The sequence below is a fragment of the Lissotriton helveticus genome, chromosome 11 (assembly GCF_964261635.1).
Source record: "Lissotriton helveticus chromosome 11, aLisHel1.1, whole genome shotgun sequence".
Classification (NCBI taxonomy): domain Eukaryota; kingdom Metazoa; phylum Chordata; class Amphibia; order Caudata; family Salamandridae; genus Lissotriton; species Lissotriton helveticus.
In genome coordinates, this window is record NC_136072.1 from 231,276,015 (window position 1) to 231,296,824 (window position 20,810).

Genomic DNA, 20,810 nt, shown 5'->3' on the forward strand with positions numbered 1-20,810 from the left:
TGGCAATCAATCAATCAATCAATCAATCAAGACATTTATAGAGCGCACTACTCACCCGTAGGGTCTCAAGGCGCTGGGAAGGGGGGGTGCCGTTACTGCTCGAACAGCCAGGTCTTGAGCTTCTTCCTGAAGGAGAGGTGGTCTTGGGTCAGGCGCAGGTCGGTCGGGAGGGAATTCCAGGTCTTGGCGGCCAGGTAGGAGAAGGACCTTCCTCCTGTTGTCGCTCTTCGGATGCGGGGGACGGCGGCGAGGGCGTGGCTGGTTGATCTGAGGTGGCGCTTGGGAGCGTAGAAGTTGATTCGGTTGTTGAGGTAGCTCGGGCCTTGGTCGTGTAGGGCTTTGTGTGCGTGGGTGAGGAGACGGAAGGTGATTCTCTTGTTGACGGGGAGCCAGTGCAGGTCTCTCAGATGTCCGGAGATGTGGCTGTTTCGTGGGATGTCGAGGATGAGTCTGGCTGAGGCGTTCTGGATCCGCTGGAGTCTCTTCTGGAGCTTGGCGGTGGTTCCGGCGTAGAGGGCGTTGCCGTAGTCCAGTCGGCTGGTGACGAGGGCCTGGGTGACAGTCTTCCTGGTCTCGGTGGGGATCCACCAGAAGATCTTCCGTAGCATGCGCAGGATGTTGAAGCATGACGAGGAGACGGCGTTGACTTGTCTGGTCATGGAGAGGGAGGAGTCCAGGATGAAGTCCAGGTTGCGTGCGTGGTCCGTCGGTTTGGGTGCGGTGGCCACCAGGAGTCGTCCCAGGCGGAGGGCGAGGAGCCCAGGATGAGGACCTCCGTCTTGTCTGAGTTCAGTTTCAGGCGGCTGGTCGACATCCACTCGGCTACATCTCTCATCCCTTCGTGCAGGTTGGTTCTGGCGGCGGCGGGGTCGTTGGTCAGGGAGAGGATCAGCTGGGTGTCGTCGGCGTAGGAGATTATGTTGAGGTTGTGTTGGCGTGCGATGGCCGCGAGGGGGCTCATGTAGACGTTGAAGAGGGTGGGACTCAGCGAGGGACCTTGAGGGACGCCGCAGATGACTTCGGTGGCCTCTGACTTGTACGGTGGTAGGCGGACTCTCTGTGTTCTCCCGTCGAGGAAGGAGGTGATCCATTCCAGTGCCTTCTCCTGGATTCCGATGGTCGCTGCGTGGTGTCCGTTTGTCCGTGTGGCGGACCCCTTTGATCAGTGGGGTCCCGCGCTAACTCCCGTGGCGGACTCCTTTGATCTGTGGTGTCCCTCTGACCGGAGGTGTCCCGCGGTGGATCCTACGGTGGAGGCTTCTGGTCTTATCAGCCACAGCCACCTTCGCTGCAAGATCCCCAGAGAGCTGACATTCTGGTATTCCGATATTTGTCAACTAGACGACCTGTGAAGTGAAGTGGCGGAGGTTCTCATCATCGCCTGGGCACCGGCTGTGCAAGTGAGAAGTCGTGAGAGGGGGTGGTAGGGTGAGGGGCCCAGCGATAAGGACTGGCTGGCTGAGGGGTGAGAGCCAGGTGGGTTCCTCTGACTCTCTGCTTCGGCCACCTCCCTCCCCTGCTGTCACCCCTCCCCCTACCTGCTGACACTTTTTCCCTCGGTTTTCTTCTCAATAAGCCATCTGGCAAGTACAACAGACAGATATAACTGCTACTGCTGTCACGTTTAAAAAGTGGAAAAGGTGGAAAAGGTGAAATGAGATCAGGTCGGGTTAGGCAAGTACCCCCCTACAACAAGCAAATAAGCAAAAAATGCAAAAAAGTTGCAAAAGAAATTAACCATAACAGGGGGGACAACTCCTATAGGATTACAAGGAATAACAAACGATACTAGCCCAATAATCTCACTGCTAGAAGCTTATTTCCAAAAAGCAGAAGGAGCTGAACAAAAATATAGTTTTTTCTTTCTGAAAGACCCGGTGGCAGCAATTTTCTCTGAAACAGGGAACATAAAGGGCCTACTCACACATCTCGTGCCATAAAAAACCAATGGTTTCAAAAGAGCAAGGGGTCCAACTAGCAACATCTTATGTAACCGTACCATTATAGAGCCTATTCAAAGTGTAAGCTCAACAAAAGAGGATCAAATCACAGCGGAGCGAATAGATGGGGTAAGTCTAGCAAAAACACCCCAAATTAAAAACAATAAAAGAATCACAGTGCAGGCAATTATACACTCTAAGGACACTAATATGACTGACCCGAAACTTCTAAAACAAACAATTATAGATCTGACGAAGGAACTCATGGAGATCAAAATGCAACAACATGGTGAAGTAGAGAAGGTATAAAAAATCAAAACAGTGGATTACCTTCACTCAACCCCTAACAAAGGAAATATGGTTGAGCATAGACAAGGCTACGACCTCCCTTTAACTCCTCATGTCAACAATGGTTTGAAGGCGGATGAATTACAAACTTCATGGTTGCTCTACACTGATAACGGACAATGTTGACCTCATTAAAGCACTAGAGACAAAAACCATAAACCACACCATTTCTGAAATTATTACAATAATCCCACAGACAGAAATAAATCAATCATTTAAATCGAATCAAGTCTCCGCAACAAAACCATTTGGTACTGCACTAAACCAGGACCTCCTTTCGATTATAGAAATATCAAGCCACTCTTCTTTACAAATCGCAACAGACTTAAAGAATAATACAACATATGGTCAAGCATCTAATTCAAGGTTGGATCACTTTGGTCAATTTGATATGCAAATAGGGAAAGGTCCAAGTATATCATCATTGGACATGGATACTTCCAAAATAGGAGGAAAGGAAATTTATAAATCTAAAATACCCATTATTCAAATTGATACGGATAACGTATCCTCTTTACATTCGTCATTACTGAGCATTCTACAAACATCGATTTCTGTACTAAACATGCAATTGGACAAATTAGATTTTTTAGAGTGATCTCATGAATATTATGGCAACACATGTTTCCAGCATTAATACGAAAATAGACTTACTCACCAACCAGCTGGTGAAGGTTCAAACACCTAAAAGCATGGATAAAAAATGCAATTGCAAATGCAACCAAATAATAGACAAACTTAGTGCTTAGCCATCTATACTAACAGACATATTGAAGGAAATAAGGCATAAGAAAGAGGACAACCCATCCTTAATGCAAATTCCAGACGAATGCATGCAGGAACAACATCAGGCAGTAGACAACTTAATGAAAAGGGAAACATATGAACAACGAGGAGATCAATAAAATGTGCTAGACAGTGCGGGTGCAAATGAACTTCAAAATATTGTATTAACAACGCATTCACCATTGATCGGCCCACAAGCATCCACTATAAATACTAACACTTAATTTATTCAAGTACTAATGAAAAGGCAAAAAAAAGTGCTAAAAAGGAAGAACCAATACAAATGTTTCAATGCATAAAGACCTCGATGACAAGGAAGTCTATCCACTTTTTAACCACACACAAAAAAAGAAACCCCTTCCAGAAAAAAAGGTTATAGAAGAAAAATCTGCAGCCAAGGAAAAAACAGCGGACAGAATATTGCAACCTTCAATTAAGGCTGCTAATGAAGTTCCTGAAAGTAGTGGAAAAAAATGGAAGGCAAGACAGAAGGATAAAGAGGACCAGATACCATCCAAAAAAGCTCCATCTCCAAAAATACCCACCGCTAATAACAAAACCAATAAAGTGGAAGACCTTCGGTCACTATGCAAACAGAAGCATTTTTTTCGGATAGTCGGGATGCAGAGTATGATACATCATTAGAGGATATTACAAGGCAAGATTTTACCAGACGACCGGAGGCACTGTCTGGCAACCTTTCTGAACAAAATCCGCGGGTAGTAGTGGCTTCTACAATTAACAATCAGATTAGTATTAAAACAGATGAACGGGTAATAACTTCCAGGGTGGACAAAACAATCACGATCACATGTCCCCTTTTAGAAAATAATGCGTAGCATAAACCCCTCTATACAAGAAGCATCGCTCAGCATACCAATAATGGAAAAAACATAACAAGAACTAATGATGCACATTGGGCAAACCAAATAAAAAGCCAATGCAGGATTGTATAAGTGAAGCGCCCTTCCAGGAAAACGACATCAGTGACCAATGACAAATCATACTAATTCCGCAATATAGTTCAAGAGGTAAGCAAGACATTTTAAATAGGGGTAATATCTTGAGGCTGCTAGCTGAAATACAAACATTACATTTTATTGAAACAACTGATTTACTATCGGTGAAGTTTTTGCCCAACGCACACCCGCATCAGTCAGAAATAACTGTAACATCATGGAATTCAGAAAAAAATGTGAGTCATATCCTAAATGCCAAAGAACAATTTGAATCATGGGGCATAACAATAATAAAACCAATCCCGCAGCGTTACCCAGCTCCATTGGCTCAATGTGAAAACAAGGGTAGGACCCACACCCCAGTATACTTGATCTTGCAAAACGCCAGAGGACCGACAGGTAAAGACATAACAACACCAATAAAAAGAAGATATCTCCAGGGGCATTGCTCATCGTTACCAACAAGAAATGTAAATATGCAATGACCAATCTGTGAACCAACGTGTGCCTTGCAAAATGCCAAATTTAATATATATTCTTGGAACATTGCTGGTGCAAAAGATACATTTGCAGATAGGACTTTAACAGAAACCTGGGTTTCATAAGACATCATTGCGCTGCAAGAAACCTAGCTGATAGACTCTTTCCAATTGCCGGGTTTTACATTACACAAGGTGGATGCTGTAAACCGCCTTGGAAGATCAAAAGGTGGATTATCGGTTTACATATCGAATAACCTCAAAGTTGAATCAGAACAGATGATGACCACATCGACAAATATTAAGATAATTATGCTCGAATTTGCAGAAATCATTGGATAACTTTGTTAATCCTTTGAATGTTTATGCTCATCCAAATGCTCAAGAAAAAGCAATAACAATTCAGAAGTTACTACTTGAGATATCGGAAGTAAGATGTAACTCCACGGATTGAGATATTGTGATTACAAGTGATTTCAATACTCATCTCATTCACACGCCGGAGTATCATGATCAGCTGGCAGTAGAAAATGAACTTTGGTCAATAAACCAACAAACACCCCATCCCTGGAGGAAACCTACTAAAGTCGGTAAGGACTTGGTTACCTCTCCATAATATTTAGGCTTGCAAGTAATCAATGGGAGAACACCGGATGATAATCCTCCTAATTTTACTTACTATGGAGCACTGAGTGGGTCCGTAATTGACTATACCATTCTCTCCTTGCCACTAATACAGCACCTAAGTTCGTTTAAAATAAAGTGCACAACGGATAGTTGTGAGAAAGTGCCATCTTTCTTGCCTTGGTATGCCCCCACTTTTTTCTGAACTGCTGATGCACTTTGACTGAGTGTGCCCTGGTTCCCTGCCAATCAGGTACCCAGGGCCTGTGTTCCTTCCCTACAAAGAAAAGCTATGCTGAAACAAAATACCCAATTGGCATCTCTGGCCCCTGTCAGCCCGTAGTAAATGGTACCCTAGGTACCCAGGGCATGGTGACCAGAGAAGACCCCTGAGGGCCGCAGTACTTATTGTGCCACCCTCAGGGGCCCTGTACCCTGGCTCCCACACACTGCCTTTGCAGGCTGAGTGCCTAAGTACAAAACTAAAGTAAGAGTCGACATGGCACACATCCCTGTGTGCCATGCCCACAGAACCCCCTGCCCTGGCATACTTCAGTCACCCCTCTAGCTGGGTGCCCTATGCCAGAGGTGAGGGCCCAGGTGCATGAGCCCTGTGCCCCCACAGTACCCAGGACCATTCCTGAGCACTGTAAGTGCAATGTTGCTATTTAAGAGTATATGGTGCTGGGACGTTGTCATTCACGAACTCCACAGCACCATCATGGCTTCACTGAAGACTGACAAGTTTGGTACCAAACTTCTCAGCACATTAACCCCCGTACTGATGCCAGTGTGGGATTTAATGTAAAATGCAAGAGACAGCATCTTAGAGATGCCCTCCAAAAACCTGAACCTACAAACCACATCTGAGCTGATTGGCTGCAGAGGCTGCCACACAGCAGACATGTTGCTGGACCCCTGAGTGGAGAGCCCCCGCTCTCCTGGGTCTGCAACAAAGCACATCCTGGGCGAGGTGCTATGTCTCCTCCCCCAGGATGGACAGGGGGAAGCTTCAAAGGCATACCGCCTCTGAGAGCTTCTCCAGACCATTTGCTGTACCCAGGAACCAGCCCCCCACCAGTCCTACCCCCACTCTGGCAGGAAGAAAAACTACGTCAGGAAAGGGGGTGTGCCAACCTGTGCCAGCTCCACCCCTCAGGTGGAGGAGGCGAGGTGAAGCGTGACCCCGGACTCCGGCCATCTTGTAGATGGGGAGTCCTGCCCAATCCCAGCTAGGCTCCTGCCCCCCTCCCACAGGAGAGGGGCAGGCTAGGGGGTGTACTCACCCAAGGACAGGGACCCATTGGTCCCTGCCCTTGCCCTACCTGTAAAACCCCTAAATATAGTATTTAGGCACTCCCTGAACCTTCCTTCCTCGGATCCCGACATCAAAAAGATGAAAGAAGATCAAGAAGAAGAAGACCCGTCATGCAGCTGCTAACAACAGGACAACAACAACTGACTTGGCCCCAGCCCTACCGGCCTGTTGATCCTAGAACCTGCTCCTGCCTAAACCCGGCGACCTCCGCGGACAGCAACCTTGGGACACCCAGAGGACCTGCCTGCCTTGACCCTCTCGACGATTGGGACTCCCATCAGCAGAGGCTCTGCTGCAACAACCCACCTGGTGCCCACCAGGAAGCTCAGGACCAGCCCACTCTGCACCAGCCGAGCCCGGGCCGGGCCAACCCGAACCAAGACCACAAGGACGTCCCCCCGGCGACTGGGACCCGAAGTCCAGTGCCCAAAGACCCTCCTTGACGAACCAGCCGACGCCTGCAGACTCAGAACAAGGGGCCACCCCAACCGCCACCAGCCGAGGGTAAGCTTTTCCGACCCCCAAAGACACCCCTGCACCCGGCGCCCCGCGGCCCCCTGTGCCACCCTGTGCTCCATCATCCCAACTTACCTCTCAAAGTGCTGGTCGCCCCTGGAGAGTCACCGTCCCCGAGCCTGCAGCCTTTGTTCCTTTTTCAAGATCCTCATTGGATAACATTGAGCGCCCGACGGCTCAAAAGCACCCTGCACCCAGCCGCCTGAGTGCCCCTGGCTGTGACCTCTTTGCCCTATCCTACTTCCCCTCTTGCCCTGAGCAAGTGACCAGGAGTCCAGCTCCCAGAACCGCGTGGCCTGCTCGCCAGTAGCCACCAACCAAATGTAAATTGTAAATTGATACTTGTATAGCGCACTACTCACCCTCAAGGGTCTCAAGGCGCTTGTACGAATACAGCTGTGGAACCCATCCTGGCTTTCCCTGTGAGATGTCCACTCCTGGGCACCCCCAAGGTGGAGGCCAGGCATCCTTAACGTTGTGGGGGCCGTTGTGGAGATTAAGCAAGCTATTGCCCAGAGTTGCAGAGTGGGACTCCATGATTGGAATAGGCACCGAGGCAAGAATTATCAGGTCCGTGGAATTTTTGAGCCCAAGATCCGCCGAGGCGGGGAATTGAACCCTGGTCCCGGGCTAGACCTCTGCATCAGGGTCTGCCGCTCTAACCATTGAGCCACACTTCTCCAAAGGCCCCCTTTCCCTCATTGGATAACATTGGGCCTACCTACCTCTGCACCCGACCGCCCCTGCGCCGCTGGGACTGAACTAACTGTACTCACCTGACCCTGGGGGCCCCCTGGGTCTATGCCCACAACCCTAACTTCACCAACCAAATGCTCACCTGTAAACCGGTAATTCACTTACCTGCCATTGGATAACATTGACCCATTTTTTACTCGAAAATTTTCTGTGTGAAGTTTTGAAAACTGAAAATATTCCTATAAAATCAGCCAAAGTCCGAATTCGAAAATACTCACCTGTGATCAGGAGAGAAGCCAGTACTGTACCTTTCAGCCCAGTACTGAACCACAAAAGTAATCCCTAGCGGGTTTACTAGTAACCTGTATTTTCTCCATAGGAACCCATTGTCTGCTTTTCTATGAAATTTCTTCCAAGTGTCTATTTTTGAAAACTGCAAATATTCTTTAAAAATCGTACGAAATACTGAAATGCAATTACCTACCTGTTTTGAGTTAAGCCCCCAGTGCTGGCCCTAGGAGACTAGTGCTGGGTTACAAAAGTAACGCGATCGTCTTTACCTGTAACCTGAATTTCCTCCCATTGAATATCAATGTGGGAATCACCTCGAAAAGTTTTTAAGTGTGAACTTTTAAAACAGCTTTATATTCAGGAAAAATCATCACTGTAACTAAAAGTTTTTGCTACTCTGGTTTCAGCTTAGACCCCAGGACTGAATCCAAGATCTAGTCCTGGAACAACCAAAGTAATCCATAAAGTAATCAACTGTACTTTCCTATAAGAACCCATTGAGCTCAATGCAGGAGTGTTTTTCAGAACTGTATTGCTTATTAGCTAACCTGTGATTATTGAGTGTACAAACTTATTGCTCCTCTGCAAAGTACCTACATGAGAGTACTCGTAACTTGAAAAGTATATTTTCATAACTGTTGGTTCTAAAAATAAAACAACCATATCTTTGGATATACAAACAATTGGCCTTGAGTTCAGTTCTTGAGTGTGTGAAACCTTTTGCTGACTGAGTGTGTACATCAAATGCTTTACAATGTCCTCTGGTACTGCCTTACTGCTCGACCAAGCTACCACTTTGGAGAGTAAGGTCAGTTCTGACTTTAACCTCTGTTATACCTCTGGGGTTGGTGGACTCTCTACACGCTGTACTTCCTTCTAGTCCAGTATATATAGAGCCACTTTCTCACAATAGTGATCTCTCAATCCAACACATAGCCATAAATATTCATCCAGACAGATATCAGTCTGCTCCAACAATTGACGAAGGAAGTGCACTTACCATCTACAAACGATTAAATAGGACAACCCATCGACTTCCAGGACTCTCTGGCAAGGCTAAAACAGTTATGGAGAACAGTCTATTGTCATCCTCCACAGCATTAAATGCCTGGATCAAATTTGTCACCGAAATGACAAATCATAAGCCAAATTCGGAACCAGGACGGGACAAAAGTTACATACATCAATCACTACAGAGAATAAAAGTGTTGAAGAAAGAATTGAGAAGAGAAATAAGGAAGGTAAAAAAGCAGGGCTACCATCCAGTTGCAATGGATACGTTAACTCAACTGAAGAAGAAATTTAAGAAACATGTCTGGCAAGAAAAAAGAAAAATGACAGACTAGTTTTGGGCAAAGTTGTTCTACAATTGTAAACAATCGAATACCAAAGCGTTTTGGAAAACAATAAATGGCTTACACAAGGTAAACCCAGTATCACTATCTTCAAATGTAACGGAACAAGAGTGGGTAGTCCATCTCACAAATCTCTTTACTGATGAAGACCACCTAGAGCAATAAAAACTACCATGGTTAGTGAGACCGAGACAGAGCAAATAATTAAGACTAGAACACAATTTGAGCTGGTACATGCTTTAGATGTGACATCACAAAAGTTGAAAATGTGATCAAAGCAGGAAGAAGTGATAGCGCCCAGGTCCAAATGGCATCCCTCAGGCAACATTCAAACTGGACCCAAAATACTGGGCCGACCTGATAATGCTCTTGTTCAAATAGGTGGAAAATACAGGGATGACTCCAGATAGCTGGAGGGGATCCATAATAAACCCTATCTTTAAGGGAGGTGATAAAATGAATCCATCCAACTATTGATTAATAGCTCTTATTGAATCAGAAGCCAAATATTACGCATCATTAATATTAGATGATCTAAAAAAGTGGTCTAATTCTAAGTCCTTGATCTCACCACAATAAACGGGATTTCGGAAAGGGTATGGAACGCTAATCAATATGACAACAGTAGCATCCATTGCGGAAAACCAAACGCCAAAAGAAGAAACTGCAACTCTGCTTTATAGATCTGAAAACAGCTTTTGACCGGATTGATCAACCACTTCTATGGATTAAATTGCGACAGTGGGGAATTCAAGAAACAATGCTAAGAGCAATCGCATCATTATACACAGATACATGGATCCAGATTAAGATAGGGGATGGGACCAAAATATCAAGAAAAATACCAACCGTAAGGGGTCTTAAGCAAGGATGTGTGCTAGCGCCACACCTGTTCAACCTCTTTAGGGCGGATTTATCAACCCAACTAGATCAAGTCAATTCACATGCACCAAGGATGTAAATGTTGTAAATGCTTTTGAGCTTGTAAAGCGCACTGCTACCCGTCCATAGGTCTCCTGGCGCTGTATAACTCTGGAGAACCCGTCCTGGCTTTCCCTGTGGGATGGTCCCTTGCTGGGAGTCCCCAAGGTGGAGCCAGGCATCCCTGGAATTGGTGGGGCCGTTGTGGAGATTAGGCAAGAGTTGCCGAGTGGAACCCCTGATTAGAGTAAGCACCGAAGCAAGAATTATCGAGTCCGCTGACCAAGGTCCACAACCCTGCCGCGTTGGGAATTGAACCCTGGTCCCGGGCCGACTTCTGCTCTCAGACCTGCCGCCTCTAACCAGTGAGCCACACTACTCCACTTTCACTAACGTTATCCCATCTATTATATGCTGACTATATTGTCCTGCTGAGTCATACAGAAATTGGACTCCAAAGATTGATAAAAGAAACTGTGGCTTACACAAAACACAATAAATTGGAAATTAACATTAACAAGACAAAAATCATGCGTATTGGGAATAATCCACATGCTGCACTAAAGATCAGGCTGGACAATGTAACCATAGAAGTCAGTGTTTATAAATATTTAGGTTTAAATTTTGATAAAATTTTTTACTTTCGTGCACATCAAGAATATACGGTTAGAAAAAATTATGCTTTAACACATTAATTCTGTTTACTCACTAAAAAACGTAGACGGCCCCTATTATCAACCACTGCTCTCTGTAATTAAAGCCAAACTGGTTCCATCTCTTACTTATGCAAGCACGGTGATGCATGGTAAGAAATCCAAAATGTTGGATAGACTACAAGTCAAAACATAAAGACAGGTCTTTGGTCTGCCTTGTAATGCCTCTTCAGCAAAAAATCTTTTGGAATTTGGACTGACACAACAAACCCTAGCAAGAAGATATCACTTCATCAAATCAATGCATAAATTACGCAACAATCAGTCTAGTCCATTAATTAGTGCTCTATGGGAATCCGTAAACAACGATGTGAACTCAAGTTACAACAAATACTTCTTTACAACTAACCAATACGGGTGACTTATGGAACTTGAATTAATTGCATACCACGTTTTGTCAAACCATGAATAAAACTGCAAAAATCCATTCGCTAGTTGAGGACAAAAGCAAATGCTCGCAGAGATCACATGCTTGGATGACAATGTAAGCCTATGTCACATTGTAACTGGCAGCTTATTTACACCTAACATATCCGGTGTATCTTAACCCGTTTACCGCGGGCGTTATTTGGCCGCAATGCGGGCGTTCCACGGAGTGGGCGGGGCCACGTCAACCGTTGGTCATTTGCAGCATCAGTGAGGTAGTACTCGCGACGGCCAATAGCCAATGGGAGCACGGAAGTGGTTAAGAAAAAACTATTGGCCATGCATTTAGGTGAACTCCTGTCCCTCTCAGACAAACCTGCGTGGAGATACAAAGGACCTAAAACGTGCAGGCTATGTGATGCTCCGAAGGAGGATTTTGTGCATCTGGTAACCATATGTCCTAAACTGAATAATGCACGCCTCACATTCTTAAAGCACTTATTTAATGAGAGAGGGATATGTAAGTGCAGAACAGCCATTATGAGAAGTCTGGCCTCTACATATCCTCAGCTGCACTGCAAACTTCTGAAATTTTTACAAATTCATGATAAAGCAGTTAAGCAGAATTGTAAGCTGCATGCCATACCATAGCATGAAGAATTTGCTTCATAAAATGAGTACACAATATTTATATATGGTTAAAACAGCTCTGAGATGTTAACACTTAGAGTTGTTGAATCTTTTTTTGTGGCATACATTGATTTATGGAAACAATGAAAATGTCTGAATAAATTATAATGATAATGTTTTTTTTAACAAGACAACATTTTCCTGAACTGTAGCATTATTAAGTCATGTTGCTAAAATAAGGGATTATTTTAAAAAAAGGATTGTTTTATATGTATATTGTGATGGTTTATATTAACTGATAACAATAAATTCTTATTTGATTTGGGTTTGAATAAGAAGAAATGTTTCATTAACGATATTTGATAGCTGTGACTCATGAAGGATTTTCTTTATTAAACGTATGGATGACATCCATTCCCAGTTGACAATAATTGTGTTCTTATATGCTTATAAACATGTATAACCTCTGTATCTTTGAAACAGCACCCCCACCTTCCCTAATATTCTACTTTCCTTTTTTTGGGTTGAACACTTTCTCAAAAGCCAACCATTTTTCAATTTATTGAACAGAGCAACATACTCACACTGCACTCCCCTCTTCTAGAATTCATGCAGGTCCACAGCCTAATCTTATTTTCAGCATTTCCATGCACACAAAAAAACCATTACAACAACAAATCCATGCCATTAAATCTATAGACTCCCATCATTATTTCAGCTTCTCATCACTCTAAAAAGTCCTCTCTCAGATCTCTATCCCCACTTATTCGAGCGTGTCTTGCAAAAGTACATGAATACATACTCAATGTTTAGCGCATTCCACTTGGTCACGCATGCACGCGCCAACTAAGTAACAACACCTCTCCCTGTTTGAGTCTCAATCCTCTCAAATACTTTAAAATCTATGATATGGAAGCTGCATATTTTCAAGATAAAGGCCCTCATTGATAGTGTGATATATAGAATACATAGAACACTCTGAGTCAGACCTTTCTGGGTGCAATCAATAGTATTCTTGGACTTTAATGCTTACTGCACCAAATCGAAAGGTTTCGATAAACATCTGCAAGTTTCACCTGCTCATATTTGTCGCAAAACTCAAAAGGGCAACATGTGCGGTATCAGAAGCTACCACGTGTATCAAAATTAACTGAGCCAGAGGAGAGTGGAATCAGCCATGACAATCCAAGAGCTGGGGGAGGAGCCAAGCTCGCGTCCGAGATGGCCGCGTTTTAGCTCGGCTCCGTTCGCCTGCCTGTTTTTCTCGTATATCCTGCTGTTATCCTGCCCCGGGAAGTCCTCTTTGCTATGCTGTAGCGTTCAGATACCTTGCAGGCACTCACCTTTGGCTCTGGTTGTCCTGGGTGCCGTGGATCCTGAACGGCGCTCCCGCTCGCTTCGGGGTCTCCGGAGCGGGCTGGCCTGGATCTTCTTGGCGGCGCCCAGACGGGGCGGAGCACGATGATCGGCCCTTGATGGCGCAGTGGACGCGGTCGTAGAGGCCGTTGTACGTCTAGGCCGGCTGTGACTTGCTGGCCGACTCCGGCGGACAGGTGGCCTTGGGTGGAGGCGCTGCCTTCCGTTGACGGGGCTGACCGTACATTCGGCTTGCTCCCCCTTTGTTCTCCGGTCCGGCAATTTTGATCCCCTCCGCCCGGACTCAGAGAACGGGGCCGGCGGCACGGGGGAGCCGGCGATCCCCCTTCTTCTGGTGGCCCCCCTTCCCACTCTGGAGGTGCCCTGCTGCCGGTCGGCCGGTCTTCATTTGCCTCGCTGCTGCCCGGACGGGGGTTGACGGACGCCGCGGCCCCGCCGGGCTTCCAAGATGGTGGCCGACCCGGATTGTCTCAGCCGGGCCTGGACGAGCGCTGGAGGCCCGCCGCATGGCCCAGGTGCCGGATACTGTAAAGGTTTTCCTACACTTGCGGGCATCCTTGCCGCCCTACACTCCTGGCGAGCTTCTGTGGCCGCACCCGCTGTCACCCTGGAGGTGGATCCTCTCTTCGGGCCGTTCGGGCCCCCTAACCTGGGTGCGGCTTCGCCGTCGCTGGGTGCGGCTGGAACTATCCTGGGAAGCATGGGCCCGGCGACTGTTGCTTCAGTGGGTGTGCGGAGTTCCGCGGCCCTTCATCGTCCTGTTCCATCTCCTGCGCCACTGGTCCGGGGGCTGGGTCCCGTCCGGACTGGACTTGATGATTCTTTCTGCATCTCTTCGCCTCGAGTGACCGACCCTGGCTCCTGTGCCGGCCCCGCTGGGTCGGCTTTCTGCGAACTGTCCCTGAAACTGTGCCTGCACTGCTTACGATGTTCTCTGACTTTTCCGGATCATCCGGGTTCTACTCCACGTATCTTGACTGGACTGCCGTTTTCTCTCCCTGTTCTTTGCCTTCTGTTCCTCGCGGTCTGGTTCTTAGTGAATCGGACGACTACAACTTTGGACAAACAAGGACAGGGATGAGACGAACTTGCCTCTCTGTACGGTAGTCTTGTAATGGTTGGATGATCGGCATGTAACGGTATGACTATGTGTGAATTTGTGATGCTCCTGGTGTGTATCCTTATATTTCTTTGACTTCCCGAGGGCTCTGTCCTTTTTCAGGCGGGTGGGTGGGCGCTGTTGATCCTGTTCTGTGGCCCTCTCCCGTGCGTTTTCTTTCCCCCCTTTTCCCTTTCCCCCCCTCCTTTTTGTCTTATGTTTCCGTCTCGCCTTTGCTCTTCTATATTTCGGGTTCTAATTAGGGCGACAGGCACGCTGCTGGGGGGTAGGCCATAGCCTTCTGCAGGGGTGCAGGGTGGGCTTGCGGGGTGGGTGGGGGGGTCTGTCACTTTGGGGGGTCTTTTTCCCCCCTTTTTTTCCCCCCCCCTTTTTTTTTGTTCTATGGCTCTTAAGTATTCTCTTTTTCGGGACTTCGTCTTGTCGTGTGTTCCCCTGGGGTGTTTCGGATGTACCGGCCTTCCGGTCTCATTGTGATTACGGCTCACTACGTGTTCCTGTCACTGATTTCTAATGGTTGCTGTGTGCCGGTTGAGGTTTCCCTGCTTCGTTCGCCAGGGGGCACGTGTTTGAGAAGGAGTCCCTTCCTTTTTCTTTTTTCTCCCCTCCCTCTTTCGTGGGGGATTTCTTTCCTTTTATTGGGGTGTGTAACGTATTGATTTATACGATGGGCTCTTTTTACGTCTGTTTGTTAAGTCAGGTTGTAGCTGTGGTGGGTGGGCGCTGGACGGCGAGCGCAATTGCCTCTCCCAGTGGTGCTTCCGTTGGAATTGTTTTTACCAATATGTTTAGTCCGTGTCGAATTTATCCTGTACCTTCTATGTTCGCCTGTTCGCGGCTCACCACGGCCCCCCCCCCCTTTTTTTGCTTGACTCACTGCCCGTCATGATCCTGTACTTACCGTTCCCATTATAGAAAATCAACCTTCCCGTATCCTGTCCATGCTGGTTGCTCTATGGCTTTCGGCCTATGTCTCCTGTGTTCGTGATGTCATATCCTGTGGGTACTTTTGTACTGCTAATTATGCTTCTGATATGTGGTGGCCAGCCCGCTGGGTTGTAGGCCCGTATTTGTGAGCACTTTCTGTACAATAAAGGTTTAAAAAAAAAAAAAAAAAGACAATCCAAGAGCTGTAAGAAAGTGAATGGCAATCATAGTATAAATACCAGTAATGGCAAAACATTCATATTTGTCACTGTCACACGACTGTATACCAAACATGGTTATCCCTCTCAATAGCTATCAGACTCTATTATAGTCAATATTTGGATTACCTCTCCTATGTGCGTAAACATAGGGGAACAGCAACATCATGTTATAATAATCAAAACTGTCATTGTCCTGTGAACACTGATGGGTGCTATGGTTGGTAAAGTTGAAAAACAATATTAAAGTACAATCTTACTTGCAGCTATAGGCTCTTCAAATGAACCCTGTGAGGACATTTATTGTGGAGCTGCAGCAGAGTCTGAAAAGGAAACGAAGGCTGTAGCAAATTTCATTCGAGAAAATGTTCACTCCCTCAAGGCCTATCTGACTTTCCATGCTTTTTCTGAAATGCTGCTGTACCCCTATGGCTATACCTATGATCTGGCTCCGACTCACGAAGACCTGGTAGGTGTACAGTACATGTCATATCATAATGTATTTTACTTTGAAGTTATGTACATACTGTAGTTCATTCATCTTTTTTTCATTCATGATAAGACCTGGTGTGATACAATTAAATAATATTTATCCAATGGCTGAGAATTTGTAGTCAGTATCTAATACGAAGAGACATATATGTGAAGCGAAGACTATGACACTAACTCGATCAAGGCAATAAAGTAAGACACAACTGCAATGTAAATAAGGACCCATATTTGTTTTATTTATGTAATTCTTAAAGGGAAATTGTGTTTGTTAGCCTGGCTGATAATGTGTTTATACAGATAGTGTGGTGGTGCTTCATTGGTTCTACATCAAATCTGCTCCTAAACAACACCCTCATTAATAGGTTTGTATTTGAAGTACCAAGCAGACAAGCTAGAGAAGGCACCTTCTTTGCTGTCCAATTGGTAGATGGTCCTCCTTAACTAGACTTCCTCATCATGTCTGTGGCAGGGTGGGGTATTGGATGATGGTTCTGAGTTCCTCACTATTGTTTGACTTGCACAATGAGGCTCAAGACAATACATTTTCTCAAATGACCAAGTTGAGTGAAATTTTGTTAGAGATCTATTACAGTTCAATTCATTACAATGTTCCATAACCAAATGTGCAGCAAAAAGTTACTTAAACAGATAATTTCTTCTAGAAGGATAAGTGCAGATTGTGTCATATCAAGTAAGAAGATATGTAGTAACAACTGTAAGGCTTGTAGAATTAATTTGCACTTCATAATGTAGAGAAAGCAACACTCTCATTGGATTTTAATGTGAAGATTGCTAAAGAAGACACATTACTCGATGCACTAGATTTCGCATCTCCATGTTCTTGTTTGTCCTCCATTTCTTCAACTGGAGTAGGAACATGCAGGCAGTGACCATACCCAAAGAACCAAAAGTCACCTACGTGCTTTATTGTAAATGAATAAAAATATATACTGAGGTCCTGATTCACAAGGGTAAACATTATTCGTGTAAGTGTACGCTTTTTCAGTATTCAGAAAACTGCATTTTAATAGTAAGTTTACAAGTGCAAAGACTCCAAAGATGGGGCAAAGAACGCAACACATAAAAAGATACTGCTATACGCAGAGGTCTCTGCCCTGACTACAGGGCCTCTGCCAGTGGCATTATAAAGACCCCGCAGCTCCGGCAGTGTGAGGGGGCCCCTCAGCACTGAACCATGGCCCAAGAGCTGCTAAGTGAGTCTGGAGGGGGGGCCTTCATGTCCTCTGCAGGGGGTTTACCTCAACTTGCATTATGCCACTGGCCCTCCCACTCGTAAACTTACTATTGAAATGTAAATAGATATATTTTTATGTGCATATTTCCTTAGAAGCTGAAAAGGATGACCAAGAAAGTCCAGGCGTAGTGGTGGGAGGCAAGATGGCCCTCTACACAGCTGAGCAGACATTCATGATCATGGGTATTTGGTTAAAGGAATTTTGAGATGATTTTGATGGCAGAAAGCATGTTCTCAGGTAAGGACATGCACCACATTGCTGAAAAACCAATAGTGGAAAGCCTGGTATTTTAATTAGGATTGGCTAGTTGCCCAGCCACTGACTGGCTGACCATAAAAATACTTTGCTTGACTCTCTGCAATGAGAGAATCTGCAGAAGATTAATACTAATTTTCTACTGCAATGAAGAATTGCTGCATGCTCATTGAGAGAACGAACCCCCTCATCTGTCTGAACTTCTGCCCTGGGACAACTGGCTCAGGTTTCCTGCTGGTTACAGAGCTGAAGGGTGAAAAGTTTATGTAAGTGACGCTTGATTGCCCCAGTGAATCTTTTCTCCTAAAACTGGAAGATGCCTAAGAAACTTAGACAGTGGAGGCATTGTCAGCCTTTATCAGAGTAGCGTATTTCATCTGGGCTAGGGAGCCGACTGGAGGCACTCCATCACCCCCACACACAATGGAAAGAAGGGTTGTAGAGTATGAGGATAGTCCTGAAGATATTTGGTGTTTTCTTCAAGGTAGCACTGCTGAACATGTGGGCTGGGGTTAGGACGGGTAGGTGCTAAGAGGTAGCACACGCACGGAAACTCCCATCAAGGTGCGGGATAACCTACGGCCTAGCCCATGAAGTAAATCTCCACGTAACTTTAGGTCACTTCAAGAGTGGATCAGCTACTTAGTTGTAAGCCGAGCTGTCGTTTTCCACAGCACTAGCCGGCTCTGATTACACTGAGGGTCAGATTCCCTCTATCGCCTGTATGTTCCATTTCCCTATCTATTGCTGGTCCTAAGGAAGCGCTGCAGATCTTTATGACCATTTAGGCATGAAACATGTTGACCTGACCTTTTAGTTACATGGGGCACTTCATTGCCCATAGGCGTTTCGGACAACCTTCGGGTTTTTTAGTATGACAAGGGTACCGCCACAATAAAGATACCTTTTTTCTGGTATCCCTTAGCCATTTTTATCCTTCACATACACTTTCACTGTTCACATAGGACCCATCCCACACACCTGAACTCATCTCACAGCTGTTCTCTAAAAGATCCCCGCTTAAGCCACCCTTCGGGGGACCCAAAAGGGCATTGCCGTGCCGGCCCGATGAGGAGCAAACGCTCGATGATGAAGCATGACATCCTTCAGGGTGTGTGAGGGCAACATGAGACAAGACTTGTTCTCCCTCCTGCAAAGTGGGTTCTAGACCCAGGCTTACCCTCTTGCCCATTCCTCTGTCCGTTCTCTCTCATTGGTGAGTGGTGACTTTTTTTCACACCCACCGAACGGAACAGTGAACCCCTCTTTGGTTAAACGACTTGATCGTGGAGCACAGGCACTGGACCACAGTTAGCTCCTGGTCCGCCTTCTTCCTTTTTTTGACATAGCACTTCTGCCAGAACATATTGAAATACTATGGACATTGATGAAAAGTTGGTCGACCTACATAACAAATCAGAAACATGGGCCATAATATTGTGGGCACAATATAATGAATACAAAACATTGTACACAAAAGCATGAAATGTAAGTATATATTTTTTTCTATTTCATAGTAATATTTAAGTTTTAAATATAGTTTACTAGAATAATATTTTTGATAATATTGTTTTATCATATTCTATTATTTCTTCATTCTCATTATTTTATTGAGGAATTCTTTTTATATCATATTAAAGTAATCTATTTTGGGATTTTTGAGTTAGTGGGGATTCTGTAGGTAGTAGTTTTGTTTGATAATCAATTTTATTATCATTTTGAAAAACAAACACTCAAAATTACAGCATACATCTTACACAGTAAAGCCAATTCCACCACCAACAGGAAGTAAAAAACCCACTGTTAGGGTAAGAGTCTTTATGCAAGCCACCCAAGCTGGAAAGCAGCACCCCGTTAAATGGGAGAGCCAAATCTGGTAATTTAAAACAGTAGGTTCAGCCATATGCCCCAAACCCTATGGAACTTCGGGGGACCACCATGTGCCTCAAAGAGGGGTTCCTCCTGGGCCGGGTACCAATCCACCACCGGCGCCACTTTCGCAGGGTAGGGGGATTGGGCTGGGCCTAGGCCGCTGCTATATCTTGTTTAGCCACAGCGACCGCCATTCCCAGAAAATGTTTGTCTCCTCTAGAGCCATCCAAATCATCAAATACACCCAGGAGAAGATGTAAGGGCTTGTGTGGAACCTGCTAACCCAGGGTCTGTGTGAGCTCAGATTCCACCCCAGACCAGAATGGGTCAAGGCCTGGGCAAATTATATTGACAAGTAACGTTCCAGGCAAAACCACTAATGAACGGAACAACGTGAACTAGAGCACCAGAAAATACTGGACTAAGGTGAATGTATGGTATAAAAACAAGCAAATGTTTAATAAATTTCAAATATACGTTAATAAAAATTATAGATAAAAGACATTTGTATATATCACAACACAAGTTACAATATAATCAAAATACATAAAATACATAAAAAAGTATTTCTGAAAGTTTGAGGTTAGGACGACTTCTTCGACGCGTTTCGACACAGAGTGTCTTCGTCAGGAAGGTAACATCAATTTTTCAATCTATAATGTAATAAACAATTATTACTAAAAAACATTCACCATGTATTCATATTTAACAGTGATTGCTGACTAGTTAAAACATTGTTCTGGTTCAGGATAATCAAAACACAAAGCCGGCTTGGGGATTGCCACCAGGATTGCTTCCCTCATCAACTGTGGCATGCTACCCGCTTCGCACATATCATCAAAAAGTGCAGACAGATGCAGAAGCAGGAAATCAAGAAAGGCTTTGTAGAAACCCACCATGAGGCCTTCAGCGCCTGGGGCACTCCCCGTCTTCATACCGGTCAATGCTTCTACTATCTCATCTCTTTCAACGGGGAGCATCAGGAATTCCCTTTGTGTGTTCATAAGCGACGGAAGTGCAATGTGCTCCAGATAGTCTATAATCTCCCCATCTAAGTCCCCCGTTCTTGATGTGTATAAATCAGTATAATATTGTCTGAACCGAGCCGCAATATCCGTCTCTTCAGTTAATTGTTCACCGTATAACAGTGATTTGTGTTTTCCCGCGTTTCGCAAGTACCGATCCTGGTCGATCCCCCTCCCTGTACGTATGCGCTGATGCGTATTTCCCCATGTGTTGGACCTCCCTGTCCGCCTCCTCATGATATTCGCTTAACAGTCCCTTAATCTCCTCCTCTAGCTCTTTATTATCTTCTAAAACCAGGCGTTCCTCCAATTGTCCCAGTGTCAGTTCC

At 45.4% G+C, this 20,810-nt stretch overlaps 1 protein-coding gene across 1 annotated transcript in view; it reads left to right on the forward strand.

The window, feature by feature from the left end:
* The window catches only part of LOC144792757 (mast cell carboxypeptidase A-like), a 308,710-nt gene that overhangs the window by 193,423 nt on the left and 94,477 nt on the right, over positions 1 to 20,810 (forward strand). The window contains exon 9 of the mRNA XM_078667938.1: positions 15,848 to 16,050. Within this exon, the coding sequence (XP_078524064.1) occupies positions 15,848 to 16,050 (203 nt within the window). The remainder of the gene's footprint in view (positions 1 to 15,847; positions 16,051 to 20,810) is intronic.